This window comes from Pelobates fuscus, chromosome 1 (assembly GCF_036172605.1).
Source record: "Pelobates fuscus isolate aPelFus1 chromosome 1, aPelFus1.pri, whole genome shotgun sequence".
NCBI classification, from domain to species: domain Eukaryota; kingdom Metazoa; phylum Chordata; class Amphibia; order Anura; family Pelobatidae; genus Pelobates; species Pelobates fuscus.
Window position 1 is genome coordinate 90,944,132 of NC_086317.1, and position 24,855 is coordinate 90,968,986.

Sequence of the window (24,855 nt, forward strand, 5' to 3'; positions counted from 1 at the left end):
GGTCTGAAAGCGGCTATTGTGGGTCGATATGACCTAAGCCATCCATAAAACGTTTTAGAGAGAGAGAGCTGCATGCTAGAACAAGTCCTCTTACTGTCATGGCATTTAACTTCGAAGCTAATCAATATTACTTTAATCTTCTTTCTTCTTAACATGATCTCACCGGTGATCAAACATTTTATATATTCTGCCATCACAGAAAATGGTAGTCAAAATAGTGTTGACATTTTCTATTTATGTGTATTATATTTATAAATAGTTTTTTTTTTTTTTAATGTGTACAGTTATGATATAAAAAAATAAAAATTTTGAAATGTTAAGTTCTGATATGGTAATTATCTGCATTCAATGTTCCAAGCTAGGGGTGCTCAGCAGAGTCTCTCCAGTTGATATAAAACTAAATTCCCTCAAAGCTCGGACAACAAGAGTCAATGATAACTTCAGATTAAATTCTGTTATATATTGACTGGAAGAGGCAAACCAATTCCATACATATAGTTTATCCCATCCCATATAGTTTAATACTGTTTCTGGCATTTTCCTGTGAAAAATTCTCCATACCCCTGATATAGATGAGGGGGTAACAAAAATGGGGGGGAGGTCTGCCCATGCATTTTTACATAGTACTTAGATTACCCCTTTTTGTCCCTGTGGTCCAGTGGGGCTGCCGAGTGGCTGGGCTTGCGGTCCCTGGGGTCCAGTGGGGCTGCTGAGTGGCTGGGCGCGCGGCCCCTGTGGTCCACTGGGGCTGCTGAGTGGCTGGGCGCGCGGTCCCTGTGGTCCACTGGGGCTGCTGGGCTTGTGGTCCACTGGGGCTGCTGAGCATCTGGGCGTGCGGTCCCTGGGGTCCAGTGGGGTTGCTGAGCGGCTGGTGTGCGGGCATGGGGTATGGGAGCAGTGGTCTTCCTGCTCAGCTCCTTTGCGCGCCTCTTGGTGATGCCGGAGCAGGAGTGACGTCATATTCCGGCTCCAGCATCACTGCTGTGCGCCCGAGGGAGCGGAGCAGGGGAGAGTGGCCATTTTGTTTCCCTGGCTGGCGTTCTCAACATTTAACTCTGTCAAGTCAACAGAAAACAAAATGTGTTTCAGAATCTGAACCTCGCACAAAGTTCACCAGCAGACTTTCAACTAATCTTATGTTGACTGTATGGTGGAGGTGCATGTTTGTTTAGTTTAGATACATGGGACTTCAGCTTTAGATGTTTAAGGCTGCTAAATGTAGCTGGTGTCTCAGCCTTGGGCCATGTTTCAGCTGCATGCGTTGTGCAAGTCCAATTCAGTCCTGCGATAGTATTTTCACATTGGAAAAGAATTGGGTAAACCATTGTACTGAAAAATAAAATGATTTATTGAACTTAAATAATACATATTGTTTCACTTTTATTCCATATGCAAACGTATTAAGCTGAATAAATGTACTATAGTTACATAGTTACATTACATAGTTACATAGCTGAAAAGAGAGTGACAAACAAAAAAGCAGCATGTGACATGTCGCTAAAGTGAATGTGGTGTTCTCCTCTTCGGCTCATTCCATTGATTAAACTAACATTTTATGTTTAGTAAAATGTACTAAATGTACTCTTTGATGACATTCTTTGGCCATGATGCATATGGGGGAGCGTTTTATAAACAATTTCCCAATATATAACCATGTAAAGAATATCTTTGAAATGCCACCTGAACGTTAAGCAATTTAACAAAATGCTGGACTTATATCCTCATTTTTTGGTAATAATTTTACTTAAACCTAGCCTGACTGCTTGCAGTCTGGCACTGGATGTCTAAACATGCCCATTCCCCAACACCTATGTTCTCTTGCACAGAAAATAGCTAGCTCTTTGTTACTGCAGCATGCTAGCCCAAGCTTTAGCTGAGATTTATACAGCTGGGTCAGGTCTAACACCTGCATATTGCTGGTAAAGTGCAATCTTTCTGGCTTTGGCACCATGTAGTTATATATTTTCATACCTGTTTAATGTTTAGCAATTCAGCCTTTCTTTGCGCAAGGTTATTACATGGATAAAAAGCTTCTCTCTTCTTGTCTGTACGCCACGTTTCCTGTACAGAAAGAGATATGGTGTACTTCACTTCGCATTCTACTTTTATCTTCCATCAGATCTTTACTGCACACTGGAAGTGGACTCATTTGGGTATTTTGTCAATAAAGCCAAAACTAGAGTCTTTCGTGACACCACAGAGCCCGAGTGGAATGAGGTATGAAACCCCCAAAAATTATTTTGTTTTTGAATTTGCTCAGATACTTTACATGTATCTTACAAGATGTTAATAGTTTATCTGTCTTATGTCCTGTCTCTTCCTCATCCCCAGGAGTTTGAAATTGAACTTGAGGGGTCTCAGTACCTGCGAATCCTCTGTTATGAAAAGTGCTACGATAAGAGCAAGCGCAATACAGATAACAATGAGATTATGGACAAGATCATGGGCAAGGGGCAAATCCAGGTAAAGACACAGATAGCACCTCCTAGACGCACATAGAGGCAAAAATCACCTACTAAAGAAAAGAATATATGGTTATATATTTTAAAAAAAATAATTTCTGGATCATCGTGCTTTAGAATTCAATGACATTTGTTACAATAAAGTAATTTTGTTAAAAACAGAGAGAAAAAAAGTTTATTTGTGAATCCGCATCATAAATATATATATATATATATATATATATATATATATATATATATACACACACACACGACACATCTGGAAGTTGGCTAGCTCACACTAGCTTTCTTTAGTTGAGTCACGTCACGCTAGATTCCTTTGGCCCAGTCACACTAGATTCCTTCAGTATTGTTGCTAAAGCTTCAACTGAGCATATATCATACTTGACAGTCTTCTCGTGGCTGCCTTAATGACTGCTCATGCTACAGCGTCAAGGGAGAAGAAATAGGCCTTGCCCTGTTCACAGACTGGATATATCCATAAATATCTATGGTATTTACAATACAACATACAGTCATAGTTTATCGCTACTTTTCAATACCTGTCTACCTTGTTTCCTGTTCTGATCATTTCAGATTGCCAGTTGTCAGGATTGATGCTCATGACGTAATAATGTTTTAGACTTTACCAAAATAGTTTTTACTATCAAGTTTGATCACATGCTGACATCACTGCTTTACTCTCTTCAATTTGCTGTATGTATGTTCGATTGGCTAGATTCCAGTCTATATCTATGCTGTTGTATGTGTTCGCCATCCAACACTTGTGAAAGTTCACCTTCATGTTTTATATATATCATTTATTTATTTATTTGTATTGATTCTCCTCACCCTCTTTAACTCAGTCTTCTATAAGGTTAATTTAACCATGAAAAAGTTGTTTGGCATTTAAAGGCTGCACACAAATGATGAGGAAATTGAATTCAGTGCTTTCCAATTCGCTACTTTTGGTCACATTGTCATTGTAGAGGAAAAACACCTCTTGTGGCTGCCTGGAAGAGAGCCACTAGAGGTGTGTGTAACCCTTCAATGTAAAGCAAGCATGTCACACTCACGGGCCGCATGCGGCCCACAATTAACATCTTTGTGGCCCGGCTGTAGTGATGCCGGGTGCCGGAATAGGACGTCATATTCCGGCACCCGACATCACTAAACTGCGTGTGAGGGAGCCGTGAGGAGCAGGAAGGAGATCTCCAGATATAAGATCCCAACTGGACCCCAGGGAGAGGCCCAACACCAGCTCCCAAAGATAGGGAGCAATAACTAAAATGATGTGAGTGTGTGCACGAATGTGTGTGTGTCTGTCTGTCTGTCAGTGAGTGTGTCTGTCGGTGAGTGTGTCTCTGTCATTGAGTGTGTGTGTGTCGGTCTGTGTTGCGATGGCCGCAGCTGGATAGTGGAGGACCTGGAGGTGCACGGAGGTATCCAATGCAACGTCACATTCTGACGTGACGTCAACGTGCTCCACCTTCACAGGGTTTCAAGAAGTAGCAGGTGGATCCGCTTTGGCATAGAGTGTGGACGGCATTATTTGGGGTATACCAGAGGCCGGAGTCGCATACTGGCAGCGGCAATGTGAGTGGAGTCTGCTTGTTGGCTAGAGATGGTGACTAGGATATAGTATATAGGGGTCAGGGGACTGGGATTAAGTAGAGGGGGATGATGTGGTTTAGTAGCGGGGGATGCTGGTGTTTTTATACTGTACTTTTCAAAATAAACCTCTGTTTCTAGGAAAATTTAAGTTTTGGTGTTATTTGCGGCCCACATAAACTTAAACCTTGTTTATTTGGCCTGTGCTAGACTTTGAGTTTGACATGCTTGATGTAAACATTGCAGTTTCTACTAATTTTTTTACATTATAAAAAAGGGATGGGGCTACAGGGAGTGGTAAAAGAGTCTGGAGCTCCAAATCCCAAGTGAGGTCCTGGAAAGCCCCAGTTTTAACCCCTTAAGGACACATGACATGTGTGACATGTCATGATTCCCTTTTATTCCAGAAGTTTGGTCCTTAAGGGGTTAAAGGAACACTATAGGGTCAGGAGCACAAACATGTATAAATGTTAAAACCACTATCTAGCCCCACTGGTCCTCTCTTGCCTCCCTAAATATAGTAAAATCTTACTTGTATTCAAGTCTGCAGCTTCTGGCTCTAACATTATCAGAAGTGGTGGTCTGAGCCAATCACAATGCTTCCCCATAGGAATGCAAGTTTTAGACCACCCAAGTGCAGTATGTGAAAAATATGCAAAAGGATAATTACTTCCCTTCGTATGGTAAGGTATAGCAAAAGGATTCCTCTTAATCCTCAAAATACACAGAAACAAAGCAAGATATACCTATACCTAAAAAATACAAAAGAAAATACGCTCATAGGGGATTAACGTTGATATAATAAGATGCCCCTTATTTATATATCACACTCACAAGATTGAGGTTGTTTTCAAGCCCATCAAAATTATGTGGATTCTCTTGGATCCCTCGTTGTTAAAGGAATGGATATTACATGCAAGAGATGAAAGATGACATAGTGTAACACTGTTTTGAAAAAGTATAAATTGGCTTTAATGGTTGCACTTACAGCATAAAAGGTGTAAAAAGGCCCATCAATACAAATCTGTCGTCCAGACAATGCAGGGAACGAAATCCTTGTAGAGATCTCAGCCAGATAGACAAATATAAAATCAAATAAAATTAAATAAAAGTTCAAATAACTCTACGCGTTTCGTCTGTCTTAGCAGACTTCCTCAGGAGTGATGAAGTGCTTCAAATCTTCTGGGTACTTTGTCCTCCATTTATAGGTCCTCCCGCCGTTTTTTCGGATCAGAATCAGCTGTAACTCATCTGTTATATTTCGGTCCGTAATGGTTTCCCATATATGGAGTTCCGGAGCGTCTCTGTGGAACGCACGTGCGTTCCACCAACCCGGAAACGTCCACCTTCATGTCAGCTGGGCGGAAGTCATCGGCTATAGGACGCAATGCGTCTCACTGGAACGCACGTGCGTTCCATCTCGCCCCCACGAAGCAGTCATCATGAAATAAAATTAAACAAATACATGGTATTAGAAATTTGTTCAAATCATTGTCATTATTAGCCAATATAAAGGTATGTACTAAAACTACAGTTATACTCTAAAATATATTCTGAAGGAGTAAGGCACTCATAGCGTTTCGTGGTCTTAAAGTGGTATCAGTATTTATCACACATAGTGGTATCAATATTTATCACATATAATGATTCTGTACTCATTCTTCACATTCCTTGTTCACAATCTATTTGTGGGGAGTATCTTTTAGATGTAAAAAGATATCCAAGATTAAATCAAGTAGAACATCACAATACAGGAATTAGATACAAAAAAAATAAAGGTAGTAATAAAGTAGAAAAAATAGGATACAACAGCTGGAATACGTGCACGGTGGAGAAACAGAGAGAGGGATTCTGGACTACAAAATAAGCCTAATGGAAGTGAAAATAAAAGTGAAGATGCAAATACGAATAAAAATAAGAATACATATAAAAATAAAAATAAAATCAAATACCCGTAAAAAACATTATACTATTATAAAAAACAAACTAAATCAAAATCCACATTCAGCCCTAGGGGCTGAAGTGTTTGCAGCTTATGAATCCAGAATCCCTCCCTCTGTCTGAGTTTCATCATAATATCCCCTCCTCTTATGTCCAAATTCACCCGTTCGATAACAACCCAGGATAAATTATGGGTCTTAAATGCTGGGCATACATTGCAATGTGTGGGGACTGAGTGGTTCCCAACCCCCTTCTTTATGTTGTTTAGATGTTCTAGAAAACGTATTTTAGCCTTGCGTCCTGTTCTCCCCACATATTGCGCTCCACAGCCACAGCTAAGTAGATATACTACGTTGGTGGATAAGCATGTGGTATGACCCTTAATTTTGAATTCCTCTCCCGTTGTTGTACTTTTAAAGCCTGAGATATGACTTGGCATGAATCTACAAGCCTTACATTTTCCGCATGTATAAAAACCCTTTCTACTGTTCTTTTCCTCCTTAGTTTTGTTAGAAGGTTTAAATAGACTAGGTGTCAAGTGGGTTGAAAAATTTCTCCCTTTTCTATAAATAACTTTAGGGATGTCTGGTAGTTGACATCTCAGAAATTCGTCCTGTTGTAAGATGGACCAATGTTTTTTAAAGATCTTATTGATGTGGAATGCTTTCGAGTTATACTGTGTATTAAACGAGAACTCAAAGGGATTCTTTTTATTCGGTAATTTTTTATTCCTATCCACCAGGAGATCTCCCCTGTTGACATTTTTAATCTTTTGCACCTCGGTTTGTAATTGGTCTTTCTTATAACCCTTTTCTACGAATTTTCTAGTGAGGAACTCTGCCTGCTCTGTATATAGTTTTACGTCTGAACAGTTTCGTCTCAATCTGGTGTACTGGCTCTTCGGAACACCTGCAAGCCACTTGGGATGATGTCCACTATCCGATTGGATGAAACTGTTCATATCCGTAGGCTTGAAGTATGTTTTAGTTCTAATCTCCAGGTCTTCGATAAAGATCGTCAAGTCCAGGAAGTCTATAGTAGTATGGTTAAAGATGGGTGTGAATACCAATGAGAATGTGTTATCATTTAGATAAGAAAAGAAATTTATCAATTGTTCATCAGATCCTTTCCAGATTACAAGGATGTCATCGATGTACCGACGCCAGAGCACCAGGTTCGCCCCAAATGGACTATCGGCCCAAATGAAGGCTCTCTCCCAATAGTCCATAAATATGTTAGCGTAACTAGGGGCGAACCTGGTGCCCATGGCCGTACCCTTGATCTGTAGAAAAAATTCGTCATTGAACATAAAAAAATTATGTGTTAGAATAAACCCAATGGCCTCAAGTAAGAATGACCTAAAGTCAGAATCCACCGTGTCGTCCCCCTCTAAGTTCTCTCTCACTGCTTCCAATCCTTGTTTGTGATCTATCACTGAATATAGGGAACTCACATCTAGAGTAATCCAGATGTAGTCCTTCTGCCATTCGATGGATTCCAGTTCTTGTAAAAGATGTTTAGTATCTTTTAGGTAAGATTTGGCAGCTTGCGCATATTTTTGTAGTGAGTGATCTATAAATTGAGATAACTTGGATGTGAGAGAATCGATTCCACTGATTATGGGTCTTCCTGGTGGGTTTGTTTTGGACTTATGTACTTTCGGGAGAAAGTAAAATGTGGGGATCCTTGGATGTTCTTGAAAAAGGAACTTATAGATGTTAGTATTAATTGTGTTCTTGGTCAGAGCCTTGTCTAGTAAAGTTTTCAGTTCATCTTTAAAAGGTATGTTTGGATTGCTAGAAAGCTTTATATACGTTGTTCTATCACCTAGCAATCTATAGGCCTCTCCCAGGTAATATTCCGTGGACATCACCACTATGCCGCCCCCTTTGTCTGAATTCTTGATTATTATATCATCCCTTTTTTTCAAATTATTCAGAGTTTGTGTTTCTTTTTTAGTCATATTGTTACAAAACTCTTTTTTATTTGTCAGTTTCTCTAGATCCTTTGCTACCATTTTACCAAAAACTTCTATTTGACTGCCTTTATCATATGGGCAGAAGGTGGATCGGGGTCTAAATTCTTTTAGATGCTCTGTTTTGTATATAGATTCCATTTTTTGTCCTAGTGGGTCTTCTAGTTCCTTTTTAATGAAAAATCTCTTTATGCTAAGTTTTCTAACAAATTTCTGAAGGTCTATATAAACCTGAAATGGGTCTGGAGGGATATTGGGTGTATATTTAAGTCCCTTCTTTAAGATTAAGACAGATGAGGAATGCTTAATCTTAAAGAAGGGACTTAAATATACACCCAATATCCCTCCAGACCCATTTCAGGTTTATATAGACCTTCAGAAATTTGTTAGAAAACTTAGCATAAAGAGATTTTTCATTAAAAAGGAACTAGAAGACCCACTAGGACAAAAAATGGAATCTATATACAAAACAGAGCATCTAAAAGAATTTAGACCCCGATCCACCTTCTGCCCATATGATAAAGGCAGTCAAATAGAAGTTTTTGGTAAAATGGTAGCAAAGGATCTAGAGAAACTGACAAATAAAAAAGAGTTTTGTAACAATATGACTAAAAAAGAAACACAAACTCTGAATAATTTGAAAAAAAGGGATGATATAATAATCAAGAATTCAGACAAAGGGGGCGGCATAGTGGTGATGTCCACGGAATATTACCTGGGAGAGGCCTATAGATTGCTAGGTGATAGAACAACGTATATAAAGCTTTCTAGCAATCCAAACATACCTTTTAAAGATGAACTGAAAACTTTACTAGACAAGGCTCTGACCAAGAACACAATTAATACTAACATCTATAAGTTCCTTTTTCAAGAACATCCAAGGATCCCCACATTTTACTTTCTCCCGAAAGTACATAAGTCCAAAGCAAACCCACCAGGAAGACCCATAATCAGTGGAATCGATTCTCTCACATCCAAGTTATCTCAATTTATAGATCACTCACTACAAAAATATGCGCAAGCTGCCAAATCTTACCTAAAAGATACTAAACATCTTTTACAAGAACTGGAATCCATCGAATGGCAGAAGGACTACATCTGGATTACTCTAGATGTGAGTTCCCTATATTCAGTGATAGATCACAAACAAGGATTGGAAGCAGTGAGAGAGAACTTAGAGGGGGACGACACGGTGGATTCTGACTTTAGGTCATTCTTACTTGAGGCCATTGGGTTTATTCTAACACATAATTTTTTTATGTTCAATGACGAATTTTTTCTACAGATCAAGGGTACGGCCATGGGCACCAGGTTCGCCCCTAGTTACGCTAACATATTTATGGACTATTGGGAGAGAGCCTTCATTTGGGCCGATAGTCCATTTGGGGCGAACCTGGTGCTCTGGCGTCGGTACATCGATGACATCCTTGTAATCTGGAAAGGATCTGATGAACAATTGATAAATTTCTTTTCTTATCTAAATGATAACACATTCTCATTGGTATTCACACCCATCTTTAACCATACTACTATAGACTTCCTGGACTTGACGATCTTTATCGAAGACCTGGAGATTAGAACTAAAACATACTTCAAGCCTACGGATATGAACAGTTTCATCCAATCGGATAGTGGACATCATCCCAAGTGGCTTGCAGGTGTTCCGAAGAGCCAGTACACCAGATTGAGACGAAACTGTTCAGACGTAAAACTATATACAGAGCAGGCAGAGTTCCTCACTAGAAAATTCGTAGAAAAGGGTTATAAGAAAGACCAATTACAAACCGAGGTGCAAAAGATTAAAAATGTCAACAGGGGAGATCTCCTGGTGGATAGGAATAAAAAATTACCGAATAAAAAGAATCCCTTTGAGTTCTCGTTTAATACACAGTATAACTCGAAAGCATTCCACATCAATAAGATCTTTAAAAAACATTGGTCCATCTTACAACAGGACGAATTTCTGAGATGTCAACTACCAGACATCCCTAAAGTTATTTATAGAAAAGGGAGAAATTTTTCAACCCACTTGACACCTAGTCTATTTAAACCTTCTAACAAAACTAAGGAGGAAAAGAACAGTAGAAAGGGTTTTTATACATGCGGAAAATGTAAGGCTTGTAGATTCATGCCAAGTCATATCTCAGGCTTTAAAAGTACAACAACGGGAGAGGAATTCAAAATTAAGGGTCATACCACATGCTTATCCACCAACGTAGTATATCTACTTAGCTGTGGCTGTGGAGCGCAATATGTGGGGAGAACAGGACGCAAGGCTAAAATACGTTTTCTAGAACATCTAAACAACATAAAGAAGGGGGTTGGGAACCACTCAGTCCCCACACATTGCAATGTATGCCCAGCATTTAAGACCCATAATTTATCCTGGGTTGTTATCGAACGGGTGAATTTGGACATAAGAGGAGGGGATATTATGATGAAACTCAGACAGAGGGAGGGATTCTGGATTCATAAGCTGCAAACACTTCAGCCCCTAGGGCTGAATGTGGATTTTGATTTAGTTTGTTTTTTATAATAGTATAATGTTTTTTACGGGTATTTGATTTTATTTTTATTTTTATATGTATTCTTATTTTTATTCGTATTTGCATCTTCACTTTTATTTTCACTTCCATTAGGCTTATTTTGTAGTCCAGAATCCCTCTCTCTGTTTCTCCACCGTGCACGTATTCCAGCTGTTGTATCCTATTTTTTCTACTTTATTACTACCTTTATTTTTTTTGTATCTAATTCCTGTATTGTGATGTTCTACTTGATTTAATCTTGGATATCTTTTTACATCTAAAAGATACTCCCCACAAATAGATTGTGAACAAGGAATGTGAAGAATGAGTACAGAATCATTATATGTGATAAATATTGATACCACTATGTGTGATAAATACTGATACCACTTTAAGACCACGAAACGCTATGAGTGCCTTACTCCTTCAGAATATATTTTAGAGTATAACTGTAGTTTTAGTACATACCTTTATATTGGCTAATAATGACAATGATTTGAACAAATTTCTAATACCATGTATTTGTTTAATTTTATTTCATGATGACTGCTTCGTGGGGGCGAGATGGAACGCACGTGCGTTCCAGTGAGACGCATTGCGTCCTATAGCCGATGACTTCCGCCCAGCTGACATGAAGGTGGACGTTTCCGGGTTGGTGGAACGCACGTGCGTTCCACAGAGACGCTCCGGAACTCCATATATGGGAAACCATTACGGACCGAAATATAACAGATGAGTTACAGCTGATTCTGATCCGAAAAAACGGCGGGAGGACCTATAAATGGAGGACAAAGTACCCAGAAGATTTGAAGCACTTCATCACTCCTGAGGAAGTCTGCTAAGACAGACGAAACGCGTAGAGTTATTTGAACTTTTATTTAATTTTATTTGATTTTATATTTGTCTATCTGGCTGAGATCTCTACAAGGATTTCGTTCCCTGCATTGTCTGGACGACAGATTTGTATTGATGGGCCTTTTTACACCTTTTATGCTGTAAGTGCAACCATTAAAGCCAATTTATACTTTTTCAAAACAGTGTTACACTATGTCATCTTTCATCTCTTGCATGTAATATCCATTCCTTTAACAACGAGGGATCCAAGAGAATCCACATAATTTTGATGGGCTTGAAAACAACCTCAATCTTGTGAGTGTGATATATAAATAAGGGGCATCTTATTATATCAACGTTAATCCCCTATGAGCGTATTTTCTTTTGTATTTTTTAGGTATAGGTATATCTTGCTTTGTTCCCCATAGGAATGTCTGTCACTGAGACAGATCAAGGGAAGAAACAGCACTGGCAAATCAGCATCTCCTCATAGAGATGAATTGAATCAATGCATCTCTATGAGGAAAGTTCAGGAAGCACCATTAGCAGCCATCTGAGGAGTGACCAGTGGAGTTATCACTAGGCTGTAATGTAAACACTGCATTTTCTCTGAAACGACGATGTTTACTGCAAAAAACCTGAAGGGAATGATTCTACTCACCAGAACAAATACAATAAGCTGTAGTTGTTCTGGTGACACTAGTGTCCCTTTAATTTTGGCTCCATTTCAATGTTAGTCCTGAGTGTTCTATAAGAGAGTATTAGCACCTCCAGTTATATAAATTGGGACAGTGCCATTTTAATGTACTATATTTGCAGTCCATTATACAGCACAGTGTGGTGGGGGTATAGCTGTGCTTGCAGAATTTTAAAGTGGCACAGTGAAGGGTTGAATACAGTATGTTGTTAAAAAGTATAAGTTCATGTAATCCTCTGAATACAATCAAAGATTTGATGTCACAGTGCAATTTACTATATAGGGCTAATTTAGTACAGTCTTAATTCAATATATATAGGAGGGGCCATGAAAATTACCCTTGTGTTGAAGCCCCTGGTCTTTTTACCACCTATAACAAGCATGTCACAAAGGCTAGCACGGGCCAAATAAACAAGGTTTAGGTTTATGTGGGCCTCAAAAAAAAAAAAAGAAAAGTTTGATTTAGACCAATACAAACTAAAATTACTTGTATCATTCTCATGCAAACAATATTTAATCCTGGGCACATGGATATAAAAAGCTTCACTTTAGGTTTCTTACTATGCTCACCCCCCTTCCCCCCCCCCCAATCTAAAACACAACCTCCCACCCCCCAATCTAAAACACAACCTCCCACGGCCCCATGGTCCCACTCTAATTCACTACTCCCACTTCCACCAATTCACTGCCCCCACTCCCACCAATCTAATACACTGTGCCCCCAGTCCCCCAATCTAATTTAATACACTGCCCCCCTCCCTCCTCCAATCTAATTTAATACACTGCCCCCCCTCCCCCAATCTAATATTATACACTGCCTCCTCCAATCTAATTTAATACACTGCCCCCCTCCCTCTCCCAATCTAATATTATACACTGCACCCCCTCCCTCCTCCAATCTAATTTAATACACTGCCTCCCCTCCCTCCTCCAATCTAATTTAATACACTGCCCCCCCCTCCCTCTCCAAATCTAATATTATACACTGCCCCCTCCCTCCTCCAATCTAATTTAATACACTGCCCCCCCTCCCTCTCCCAATCTAATATTATACACTGCCTCCCCTCCCTCCTCCAATCTAATATTATACACTGCCCCCTCCCTCCTCCAATCTAATATTATACACTGCCCCCCTCCCCCAATCTAATATTATACACTGCCTCCCCTCCCTCCTCCAATCTAATATTATACACTGCCCCCTCCCCCAATCTAATATTATACACTGCCTCCCCTCCCTCCTCCAATCTAATGTAATACACTGCCCCCCTCCCTCTCCCAATCTAATATTATACACTGCCCCCCTCCCTCCTCCAATCTAATTTAATACACTGCCCCCCCCTCCCTCTCCAAATCTAATATTATACACTGCCCCCTCCCTCCTCCAATCTAATTTAATACACTGCCCCCCTCCCTCTCCCAATCTAATATTATACACTGCCTCCCCTCCCTCCTCCAATCTAATATTATACACTGCCCCCTCCCTCCTCCAATCTAATATTATACACTGCCCCCCTCCCCCAATCTAATATTATACACTGCCTCCCCTCCCTCCTCCAATCTAATATTATACACTGCCCCCTCCCCCAATCTAATATTATACACTGCCTCCCCTCCCTCCTCCAATCTAATGTAATACACTGCCCCCCTCCCTCTCCCAATCTAATATTATACACTGCCCCCCTCCCTCCTCCAATCTAATTTAATACACTGCCCCCTCCCTCTCCCAATCTAATATTATACACTGCCCCCCTCCCTCCTCCAATCTAATATTATACACTGCCCCCTCCCTCCTCCAATCTAATATTATACACTGCCCCCTCCCCCAATCTAATATTATACACTGCCTCCCCTCCCTCCTCCAATCTAATGTAATACACTGCCCCCCTCCCTCCTCCAATCTAATTTAATACACTGCCCCCCCTCCCTCTCCCAATCTAATATTATACACTGCCTCCCCTCCCTCCTCCAATCTAATATTATACACTGCCCCCTCCCTCCTCCAATCTAATATTATACACTGCCCCCCTCCCCCAATCTAATATTATACACTGCCTCCCCTCCCTCCTCCAATCTAATATTATACACTGCCCCCTCCCCCAATCTAATATTATACACTGCCTCCCCTCCCTCCTCCAATCTAATGTAATACACTGCCCCCCTCCCTCTCCCAATCTAATATTATACACTGCCCCCCTCCCTCCTCCAATCTAATTTAATACACTGCCCCCCCTCCCTCTCCAAATCTAATATTATACACTGCCCCCTCCCTCCTCCAATCTAATTTAATACACTGCCCGCCTCCCTCTCCCAATCTAATATTATACACTGCCTCCCCTCCCTCCTCCAATCTAATATTATACACTGCCCCCTCCCTCCTCCAATCTAATATTATACACTGCCCCCCTCCCCCAATCTAATATTATACACTGCCTCCCCTCCCTCCTCCAATCTAATATTATACACTGCCCCCTCCCCCAATCTAATATTATACACTGCCTCCCCTCCCTCCTCCAATCTAATGTAATACACTGCCCCCCTCCCTCTCCCAATCTAATATTATACACTGCCCCCCTCCCTCCTCCAATCTAATTTAATACACTGCCCCCTCCCTCTCCCAATCTAATATTATACACTGCCCCCCTCCCTCCTCCAATCTAATATTATACACTGCCCCCTCCCTCCTCCAATCTAATATTATACACTGCCCCCTCCCCCAATCTAATATTATACACTGCCTCCCCTCCCTCCTCCAATCTAATGTAATACACTGCCCCCCTCCCTCTCCCAATCTAATATTATACACTGCCTCCCCTCCCTCCTCCAATCTAATATTATACACTGCCCCCTCCCTCCTCCAATCTAATATTATACACTGCCCCCCTCCCCCAATCTAATATTATACACTGCCTCCCCTCCCTCCTCCAATCTAATATTATACACTGCCCCCTCCCCCAATCTAATATTATACACTGCCTCCCCTCCCTCCTCCAATCTAATGTAATACACTGCCCCCCTCCCTCTCCCAATCTAATATTATACACTGCCCCCCTCCCTCCTCCAATCTAATTTAATACACTGCCCCCTCCCTCTCCCAATCTAATATTATACACTGCCCCCCTCCCTCCTCCAATCTAATATTATACACTGCCCCCTCCCTCCTCCAATCTAATATTATACACTGCCCCCTCCCCCAATCTAATATTATACACTGCCTCCCCTCCCTCCTCCAATCTAATGTAATACACTGCCCCCCTCCCTCTCCCAATCTAATATTATACACTGCCTCCCCTCCCTCCCCTCAATCTAGTACTCTGCCCCCCCCCCCCCCCCCCCCCCCCCCCAGACTCTACTTTAACACACTGTCCCTACTTGCACCACTCTAATTGAATATACTGTCTCACTGGCTAGTTACCAGCAGTATTTATTGCCGGTCAATTTCTGCTTACCTTTACCACCTGCGCTAATGAAATACTATCGTATTAGTGCTGTGCAAAGTGCTAGGACGTCCTGGATTATCTTACATAATGTGCATCTCGTTTTCAGAGTTTACCTTAACGCTAGGTCTCTGGGCCTGGAAAATGAATTGTAATGTGCGAAATGAGCAGGAATGTTTACTTGTGCTTTGGAACCTTGGATTTTAATTTTTCTTCCTGCTCTAAATGTTAGTCTTCGGGGAAAATCCGGAATGTACTGGCACCTCTGCAAGGCCTCTTTTATCTTATGTTACTCTCCTCATTGAACTGGGGTCATGTCAGAGATGTGCAATGTATAGGAGAATAACATTTCTCCCTGCTTATTTAATAGAAACTACAAGCTAATATTTTATTGGTTTCCCATCACTGGACCGGCTGAATGGTACATATTGTAATTGTTGTTTTTTTGTTTTTATTAGACTTTTATTATGATTATATTATAAACTACTGACCATTTGACATGACTGTACCTTACAATTTTTTATTTAGGGGACTGTATTCCTTTTTCAGTCTGTGGCACTCATGTAAAGGGTTAAAAAGGGTAAGCAGTATAAATACATAACACTGGTTTAACTCTTATTAGGTTTAACCCAACCACATGCTCATAGAAGCAATTTCCTTGGTCTTTTCCCCAGATGTTTTTTTTTTTTTAAAGTAGCACCTAGAGCATGATGTGGTTTCTTAATAAGTGGTGTCAAAATGTCACCGATGCAGGTCTGCTGGATCATGCATTTAAAGCTTGTAATTGCTGGTATTTCCTGATAAAATGGCAGTGACTTTGCAGAGAAAATAAACCATGTTCTTTCAACTCCTCAACTCCTGGCTCTTGGGACGTAGAGCAAAAGCAGAATGGGGAAATATATTTACAAACAAATGTGGTGGGATACAGGATGATTTTTGAGGTTTATTTTTTATTCAAAAACAAAATAAATACATACATTTACATATATATATATATTTTAAAATAAAGTAAGTATCCTTAATTAATCCTTTGTTTTACTTCTGCACTTTGAATGTGACAGAGCAGAGTGCATAAAATGAAGAAACATAGTAAATTGGCAATATTATTTGTGTTTTAATTTTTTTCAAATAAATAAAAAATGGAAGTGCAGAGGTTTTAAAAAGTGTGCTTTTTCCTTAAAGTGTCCGTGAATAAATTAAATCTACAATGCAGCATATAATTACAAAGCATGTAACAACCAAGGAATCCCATGAGTCTGATGAACCGGAGCAGACAGGCTGTCTTTTTGAATACTGTCTGTGATTTTTAATAACACTTTATTCATAGGAAGTGGAGTGTCACAAAACCAATATTCTTTTGACAGAACCTCTAGCCGTTTCAGTTAGAAATGAAGGTTTTAATATGATAAGTTTGTAAAACATATTTTTGAGCAGGTTACCCAGTGTTAAGGAAAACACGGACACACACATACATCTGAGCCTCAATTTTGCCAAAAAAGACATGGAGGTGTTTTCCCCATATGTTATAGATAGGAAGTTGTAGTATGCTGGTATATTACAATTATTTATGTAGCATCGGCATGCATTATTGGCATTGTTGTTTTTTAACATCATTTTTGCACCTTGCTCCTTAGAGACTTTGCAGGGGCCTTCTTGTATGTTCTGGAAATCTGTGTTCCCTCCACTCTAACGAGGACGTCAGTATTGGACAAACAGAAGAGATTAGGTGTTTAAAATCACTGATATGTATTTGTTGTTCTCCATCAACACTTCCCCTCTAACTAATTTTATTTCTAAACTCCAGGTTCACTCCTTCACTAACCTTTATGGTCACTGACCATAATTGGAATTCTACCTATTTTTATAACCGGTAAAAAACACAAGTAGCTAATCAGAATGTAAGATACCTTTTACGTGTGTATTTTTCTCTCCTATCTCGCAATTCTCAGTAGTTTCTTCTCTTCTTAAGGTTTCTTGACTCCAACTCCATACCTCTCACTAGCTTTAACAGACCTCTATATTAACGCATAGTTACATAGCTGAAAAGAGACTTGCGTCCATCAAGTTCAGTCTTCCTCACATATGTTTTTGCTGTTAATCCAAAATAAGGCAAAAAACCCAGTCTGAAGCGCTTCCAATTTTGCAACAAAAATTCCTTATTGACCCCAAAACACACATACCAACTTTTTTTCTTGCTTCTATCTTCTTTCTTCAAATAGGTCTCTCCTGTTTCCTCTCACATCTCACTCCCCTTCCATCTCACATCTCACTCCCCTTCCATCTCTCCTCCAACCTCACTTTTCTTACTATTACTTTCAATTACCATCTCCCTCTGTCTTTATTATTTCCATACATCCTACTGGCCTTCTGTGTCTTCGTTACTTTCCTCTTTTTTGATGGTTGTTGCTTGGTCGTAAGCAACTTCCTGTGACTACCCTATTAGGTCTCCTCCATGTTCACCAGTCTCTCACTACATTGCTTGTGTCCTCCATCTTTACCTATTACTTCCCTTTTACCTACACCTATATTTTGTTTCCACGTTTGCCAATATCTTCTCTACTTTCACACCCATTCAGTCTAATTTAATCTTATTTTATCTTAAATTACCAGTCCAAGTACCATAACCATTACAGCCTGCTGTAGTGGTTATGGTGTAGTGTAATTTGTCACACCGTTTTAGAATGTTCACCCAGTCACCTACCCGCCTCTGCTAGTCTCCGGCAGGAGCAGCCAGATGTCTCTGCTCAGACTAAGCACTTCCGATACAGGGCCACACTGAAAGCACAGAGCTGGCAATCTCAGCCGTTGAGATGAGCCCTGTTTAGCTCAAATGGTTTTATAAATTACTGTAGTAGGGTACTGAGGCACTCCTGACACCATAACTACTAGAGCAGGCTAGAGTGGTTATGGTGCTTGGAGGTTCCTGTCACTTACTGCTCTCAAAATTCTATATCTCCCCATTTGTTTGACATTTGGTACCCTTGTCTTTTTCTTTAATTTTTATCCTCCATTTTCACTCTTATCAGTTGCTTTTGCTTTAATATTTAAGCTTCAACCCTGTTGCTATTTCCTCACTTTTACCCACTCTTCCCCTTTCTTGAACACAAGTACATATATCTTGGCAATAAATCTAGAACTCCCCATCAAACATATTGGAATGCTTGATTTTGTGTGATGGATATTGTTATGACCGATCAATCCATTGCTTTAAATGAAATCATAATCTGCCATTTAACTCACCTAGTTTGTACTTTATTTGTTTATTATTATAAGGTTGCTCCAAGCATCATAACCAGCCCGCTGTAGTGGTTATATTGTGAGGTGTGCCCTTTCCGTAGTACCTGATTATCAGCAGGTTCCAGGCCTGCTAAGGTTAGCAACATCCGTATTCTGCAAAGCTGCAGAATCTCGATGCCAATCCTGCCAGTCTTTCAATGGCTGAGAGTGTCAGATTATCATGGTCAGCCAATGAATGACATTCTATAAAGATGCACAGAATCGACATTAGCCAGTCCAGAAATCTTGTTTTGGGTTTAGCTAATGATACCCCAATGACGCTGCCGGAGGTAAATTTGCACCTCCTTCAGCAATGATGTTAAACTCCTAATGTGCAGCATTCCATAGCGAAAACTGCAGATACAGACACCATGATCACTTCAAACCACTGAAGTGTTCATGGTGCTTGGAGTAGCCCTTTAATGGTGTTGCTGATCATGCTTTTCCAGAGTGAAATACCCTCTCTCCTGAGATAGTTTAATACGTTGCAGTAAATACAGTTATCTGAGTTCATATAGCATCTATGTATTCCCAGCTTCCTGTGTTTTGGTAAATCACTCACTTCATTCTCAGCCCAGTGACATGACATCCAAGAAATATTGTGTGTGCAGGATTTCCTTGGTAATTGCTCTACACTACAGTAACATTTTCCACTAAAATGTAAATGGTTAAGCGTCTTGCGAAACTTGGTTAACTTGAAATAAAGTTCCCAGACCAAAAAAAAATAAATCTTCCCCCTAAAATAGAACAATCTCTCCCCCTCTCCACCCCCATGCACACACTGGTTTCTTAAGAGGTTTGCAAGATCTTGTCCAAACGAATTGCACGTGATCCAACAAAGCCTAGATACTGAACGCCGTGACAAGGTTACAGTCTGTGTGTTACACTGGTTTGATTGACTAGAGCTTCATTAATGGATTGCAGTGTCCGCAATAACAAGCCATGCCATGTTTCAATTCACACAGGACGTAGAAGAATTACGCTGTTGCCTATTGCTTTCCCCTTCATTGGGCCGCCAGTTTGTAATTACAGCGTTCCTTTATGCATCGATTTATTATCTTCTAGTAAAGGTTCACAGACTGGGGATCTCGCTTTAATTAAGCTCATGTCAGCAACACGGAAAAGTGTGGCAGGCCTGCAATAATTATGGTACGATTCATTGGGTACTGCTTAGTTTAATCTCTATTGCTTTACCCACTGTAGCCACAAGCTGCTTCCTAAACATGGCTTTCCAGACCAGCATGTTTTATTCTTGTTAGTTCTGACCTTCACACTATTGCTCTTTGACCTTTTACTTTTTTACATAACCCACATAAACATTTCTCCTATCGGGTGTTGTATTTACATTGTCAACTGTAAATTGCTGCAAAAAAAGTGTTTGCAATAGTACAAGCACATAGTGGCACAATGTCCATTATTACATTAAATGACGTTTCTATCTCCTGCTTTATAAATTGAACTTTAATCACACACATGAATCTCCTGCAAGGTCTAGCAAGCTATTAACAGTGCAGAAGATACATTCTAAATTACACAGACAATAAAGTGTAAAGTGTAAAGTGTGCAATAAAGGAAGTGTAAGTGTTTAGAAAGTCTGTGCATGTTACAAGCAGGGTGGTGTGACTAAGGCTGCATAAACAGAGTGATTTAACTCCTAAATGGCAGAGAATTGAGCAGTGAGACTGCGGGAACATGATCTGTACACCAAAACTGCTTAATTAAGCTAAAGTTGTTTTGGTGCCTATAGTGTCACTTTCAGCTTAGAGAAAATGAAGTTGTATATAAAGATCCAACTTCAGACAGCGTTGTATAAAGTGGACAAATTGGATGGAACATGCCATGGGTTTCAATGGCAGTAGCTACACTTCTAGAATTTTGTATTATAGTTGTTATCTGTATAAAACCCCAAACGTAATCAGAATGCAGCTCAGATCTTTACCCCGCCATATGTAATGCAAAGGTTTATACCAGTTAAAAATAAGATGAAGAGACCGATTTGGCTTAGATCATCATTTGGCTTACCAAGTGCTTCAGTCTGTGGAAATTCAGTGTTGTTTTATCTCATTCTGCTGTATCAGGGTGAACCAAGAAAAAGGAAAGGTGATCGTACTGATGCAATAGTAATGATAAGAAATCAATAAACACAATGCTCGCACATCATTTTACAGCGCAAGGTAAAGGCAGCGCTTACGGTCAGAGATTGCACACAGTATATATATATATTTTTATATATATATATATTATATTTTTTTACGATATTATTATTATTTTTTTTTTTACACTTGCCGTTATATTTGTCTCTTAAAAGATGCATTCGTGATAACTGGCTGTAAAACCATGTAATATCATAATTCACTCAGCCAAATCAAAGTAGGTCTATTATTTATTGAAATTATTCCTCTGGCTATTTTTTGTAGTGGAGAGTATGCAGCTCTAAACCAGAATGGGTAATATCTGACATTCTGGTTTCCATGGCTAGAAAGCAAAAGGTTCCCTGACAATCCTGAGAGTTGTATTTCTAGATTAGGTTGCATGAAGCAGAAACCCTGCAAAATCTTTTCGGGCTAGGGAGGTTTGGCTGTATCTATTCTTGGTACCATCAGGGTTGCTTTATCTACCGTGCAAAGGAACTTTTGTAGGATTTTGATCTTGAAGTGTCTTTATAAAACTCTTTTGCTATATCTTTTGGGGATTGTATTAAGTTTTTCTATTTAGGGACATTTCTACATTTGATTTTTAGAGAGCTGTTACATTGCAATAACACTGGCATTAAAAATGGTTATAAACCTTTTTTTATTATTTCTTTTCTACTGTTATTTTAAAAGTACATATAATTTCTTTTGATGTGGCTGTATGTAGGTAATGCAAAAATGCAAAATTATATCTATTATGGCTTCATTTGTGGCAAAAAAATTTTGCAAAACTTTAACTGTTTAACCCCTTAAGGACACATGACATGTCTGACACGTCGTGATTCCCTTTTATTCCAGAAGTTTGGTCCTTAAGGGGTTAAACTAAACTCAAATCAACTGATTGCAAAGTGATTTAGAAACTGTAATATGTAACGGTGTCAAGGGACAATTGTATCAAGGTGTTAAATGTTTTGTTTTTTTGTTTGGGGAGGGGGGTTGAGTGGAAATCATGGAACACATAGTATACAACATAAGGTAACGTAACATAAATGTAGCCACCAAACAGTTGGTGGATGGTGTTAGGATACTTGGTATGTGACTGTTTTGCATACAGGGAATTGGCAGCTGCACTCAGAATTGCTAAGAAGCTGGTCCTAATCTGGCATACTGTATATTTTTTTCCGACAAGTGGTATAAAGAATATTTTAATTTTATTCCTGTGAGTGCGGAAGTTATGTGTAATGCATAGCAGTTTTTTTTGTAATTTAAAGGGTTAGGTTTTTTAAAAAATGTTTTTTACAATCTTTATTTAAAAATTGTTGGTTTAAGGAAAGAACAAAGTACAAACAGCAAACATTTTAGTCTGAATGAAATGTGTATAACAGCAGAACATACTCTATACACTCCGCATAAACCAATGTCCTTAAGTCATCTGATATTACAATATGTTATGACAGTGTATTTCTTTTTTAAGTTCTTTGCAGTTCATCCATAAAAATGTTTTTAAAGATCCAAGTGTAGCAAGGAATTATGAGAAGGAAAGAATAGAAAGAGAGAGAAGGGGTAGGAAATATATATATCTTTAGATTGTAAGCTCACAGACAGGGCCCTGTTGTATTCGTCTGTTTATACTGCATTGTCTTTTTCCAAATTGTACAGCACTGCGGAAAATGTTGGCGCTTTATAAATGCCAGTTAAAAAAAAAAACCACACGCCTTGTAAATAACAGTAATAAATACACACCCACACCCTATAAATCGCCTCTAATCCCTCCCCATTTGTAGCAGGCTTATTTCCAACTGTAATGCATATTGTAGAGCCTATTGTCAGGTACATTAAATTTCAAACACATAGTTGAAAAGTTAGAGGGGAGCCAAAAATTTATCTGGTATGATCTGGAAAGCTGTAGTGCTGCCGGTGAACCCCAAGAGACACCCCGTCCATTACTGTGCGTCCCAGCACTTCCTCCGCCAAGGATGACACGTATGTCGGCCAATGTCTCCAGATCTTAAAGAATCTGTCTGTCCTATCATGCAGGGGTGTTGTCTTCTCCTCCACAGCTCTGTCTTCTACTCTCGCTACCCATTGCCTGAACATTGGTACAGCGCGCTGCCTCCAGTGTGCCGGGATCTAGGATATTTGCCGCTGTTAAAGGGACACTATAGTCACCTAAATTACTTTAGCTAAATAAAGCAGTTTTAGTGTATAGATCATTCCCCTGCAATTTCACTGCTCAATTCACTGTCATTTAGGAGGTAAATCACGTTGTTTCTGTTTATGCAGCCCTAGCCACACCTCCCCTGGCTATGATTGACAGAGCCTGCATGAAAAAAAAAACTGGTTTCAATTTCAACAGATGTAATTTACCTTAAATAATTGTATCTCAATCTCTAAATTGAACTTTAATCACATACAGGAGGCTCTTGCAGGGTCTAGCAAGCTATTAACATAGCAGGGGATAAGAAAATCTTAATTAAACAGAACTTGCAATAAAGAAAGCCAAAATAGGGCTCTCTTTACAGGAAGTGTTTATGGAAGGCTGTGCAAGTCACATGCAGGGAGGTGTGACAAGGGTTCATAAACAAAGGGATTTAACTCCTAAATGGCAGAGGATTGAGCAGTGAGGCTGCAGGGGCATGTTCCATACACCGAAACTGCTTCATTAAGCTAAAGTTGTTCAGGTGACTATAGTGTCCCCTTAAGAGATTTCTAGCTAAGGGTTAAAAAGAACTGTCGTTTTACTAAACAGCATGCTAATGTGCTGTATTTATAAAGGCTTAAATGTACAAAACATATCTTTGGCAGAATTTCCAATAGAACACACAGCAAACCTACACACTTCCTAGAACTGCTTACCCCACAGATGGTCTGTTTTTTCTCTGAGGCCGGTAATCAATTAGGTGAACTGTTCTAGAGCAGCAGATCACACTGAGCACAGAATGTTTTCTCCAAAGCTCACTCCAGAGGTTAAATGTATCGTTTTCTGATTCCAAATATCGTATTTCCATGTTGGCACTTCAACCCACTTCATGACAAGCTGGGAATTCTTGCAGTCATAGCAGGGTGGTTTCGCCTCTGTATACTGAGGCAATTTATTATAGTGTCACTAATGGAAAAGTGGAAAAGTGGAGCAATCACCAAGGAAACCAGGGAAATCAGCAGGAGCATTATTTTGGTTCCCATGGTAATTGCTCCACTTTTAGAACTGTGCACTATTTCGTGTTAGGGGCACATTGACATATTTCCATAGTTTGTTTATAGAAGGAACTTTTAGTGAATTAAATGTAAAAAAGGCAATTCGGAATGGCTATAACGTGAATGGTTATGTAGATTTTATATGAATATAGTATTGAAATAGAAATGTCCTATATTATTAGGTTATACACCCTGATGCTTATATCTGATTCGATTACTATTAAATCCTTGCCATCACATTCCATAGATCTGTACAAGAGAACAGAATAACAAACCAGTTGATGTAAAGCGACACATGCAATATTAGTGTTTTGTTTCCATTAATGCACAGTGTGCCGGGATCTAGTGATCCAGAAAGGGCTGCAGATCCTGCTATTGTGAGTCCAGAGAAATTAGAGGGAAACGGATATAGACACAATGTAATTGAACTGCTTGGAGGAGGATACTTCAACCTAGAAGGACTACTTGTTTAATAGTTGTGATGGCTGGAGTGGAGGACACTTGACCTTCATAATCTTTATAGCAAATTAGGAGACCAAAAGATGGGTGTAAATGGTCCCGACAGAGGTAAGGAAATCCTAGAAGAGGTAGTGGGAGACTGTAGTGATAGTCTGGCACGGTACTATTGTGAGCACAAGTAAGGATATTTTGGGAGTATTTTATATGAGAGGAGAAATAGGTAGCTGGCATTTTAAAGGATATGGAGTTTTATGAAAGATGCTTCATTAAAATTCAGTCATATCATGTCTTGCCTTTGCTTCTAAGTGGTCATGTGATTAGCCTCATGTGACCAG

General features: G+C 39.6%; 1 protein-coding gene across 5 annotated transcripts in view; it reads left to right on the top strand.

The window, feature by feature from the left end:
* ABR (ABR activator of RhoGEF and GTPase) overlaps nt 1–24,855 on the top strand; it is a 328,573-nt gene that overhangs the window by 263,782 nt on the left and 39,936 nt on the right. For all 5 annotated transcript variants that reach the window (XM_063450023.1, XM_063450024.1, XM_063450025.1 and 2 more), the window contains 2 exons: nt 2,120–2,217; nt 2,332–2,463. In XM_063450023.1, the coding sequence (XP_063306093.1) occupies nt 2,120–2,217; nt 2,332–2,463 (230 nt within the window). The remainder of the gene's footprint in view (nt 1–2,119; nt 2,218–2,331; nt 2,464–24,855) is intronic.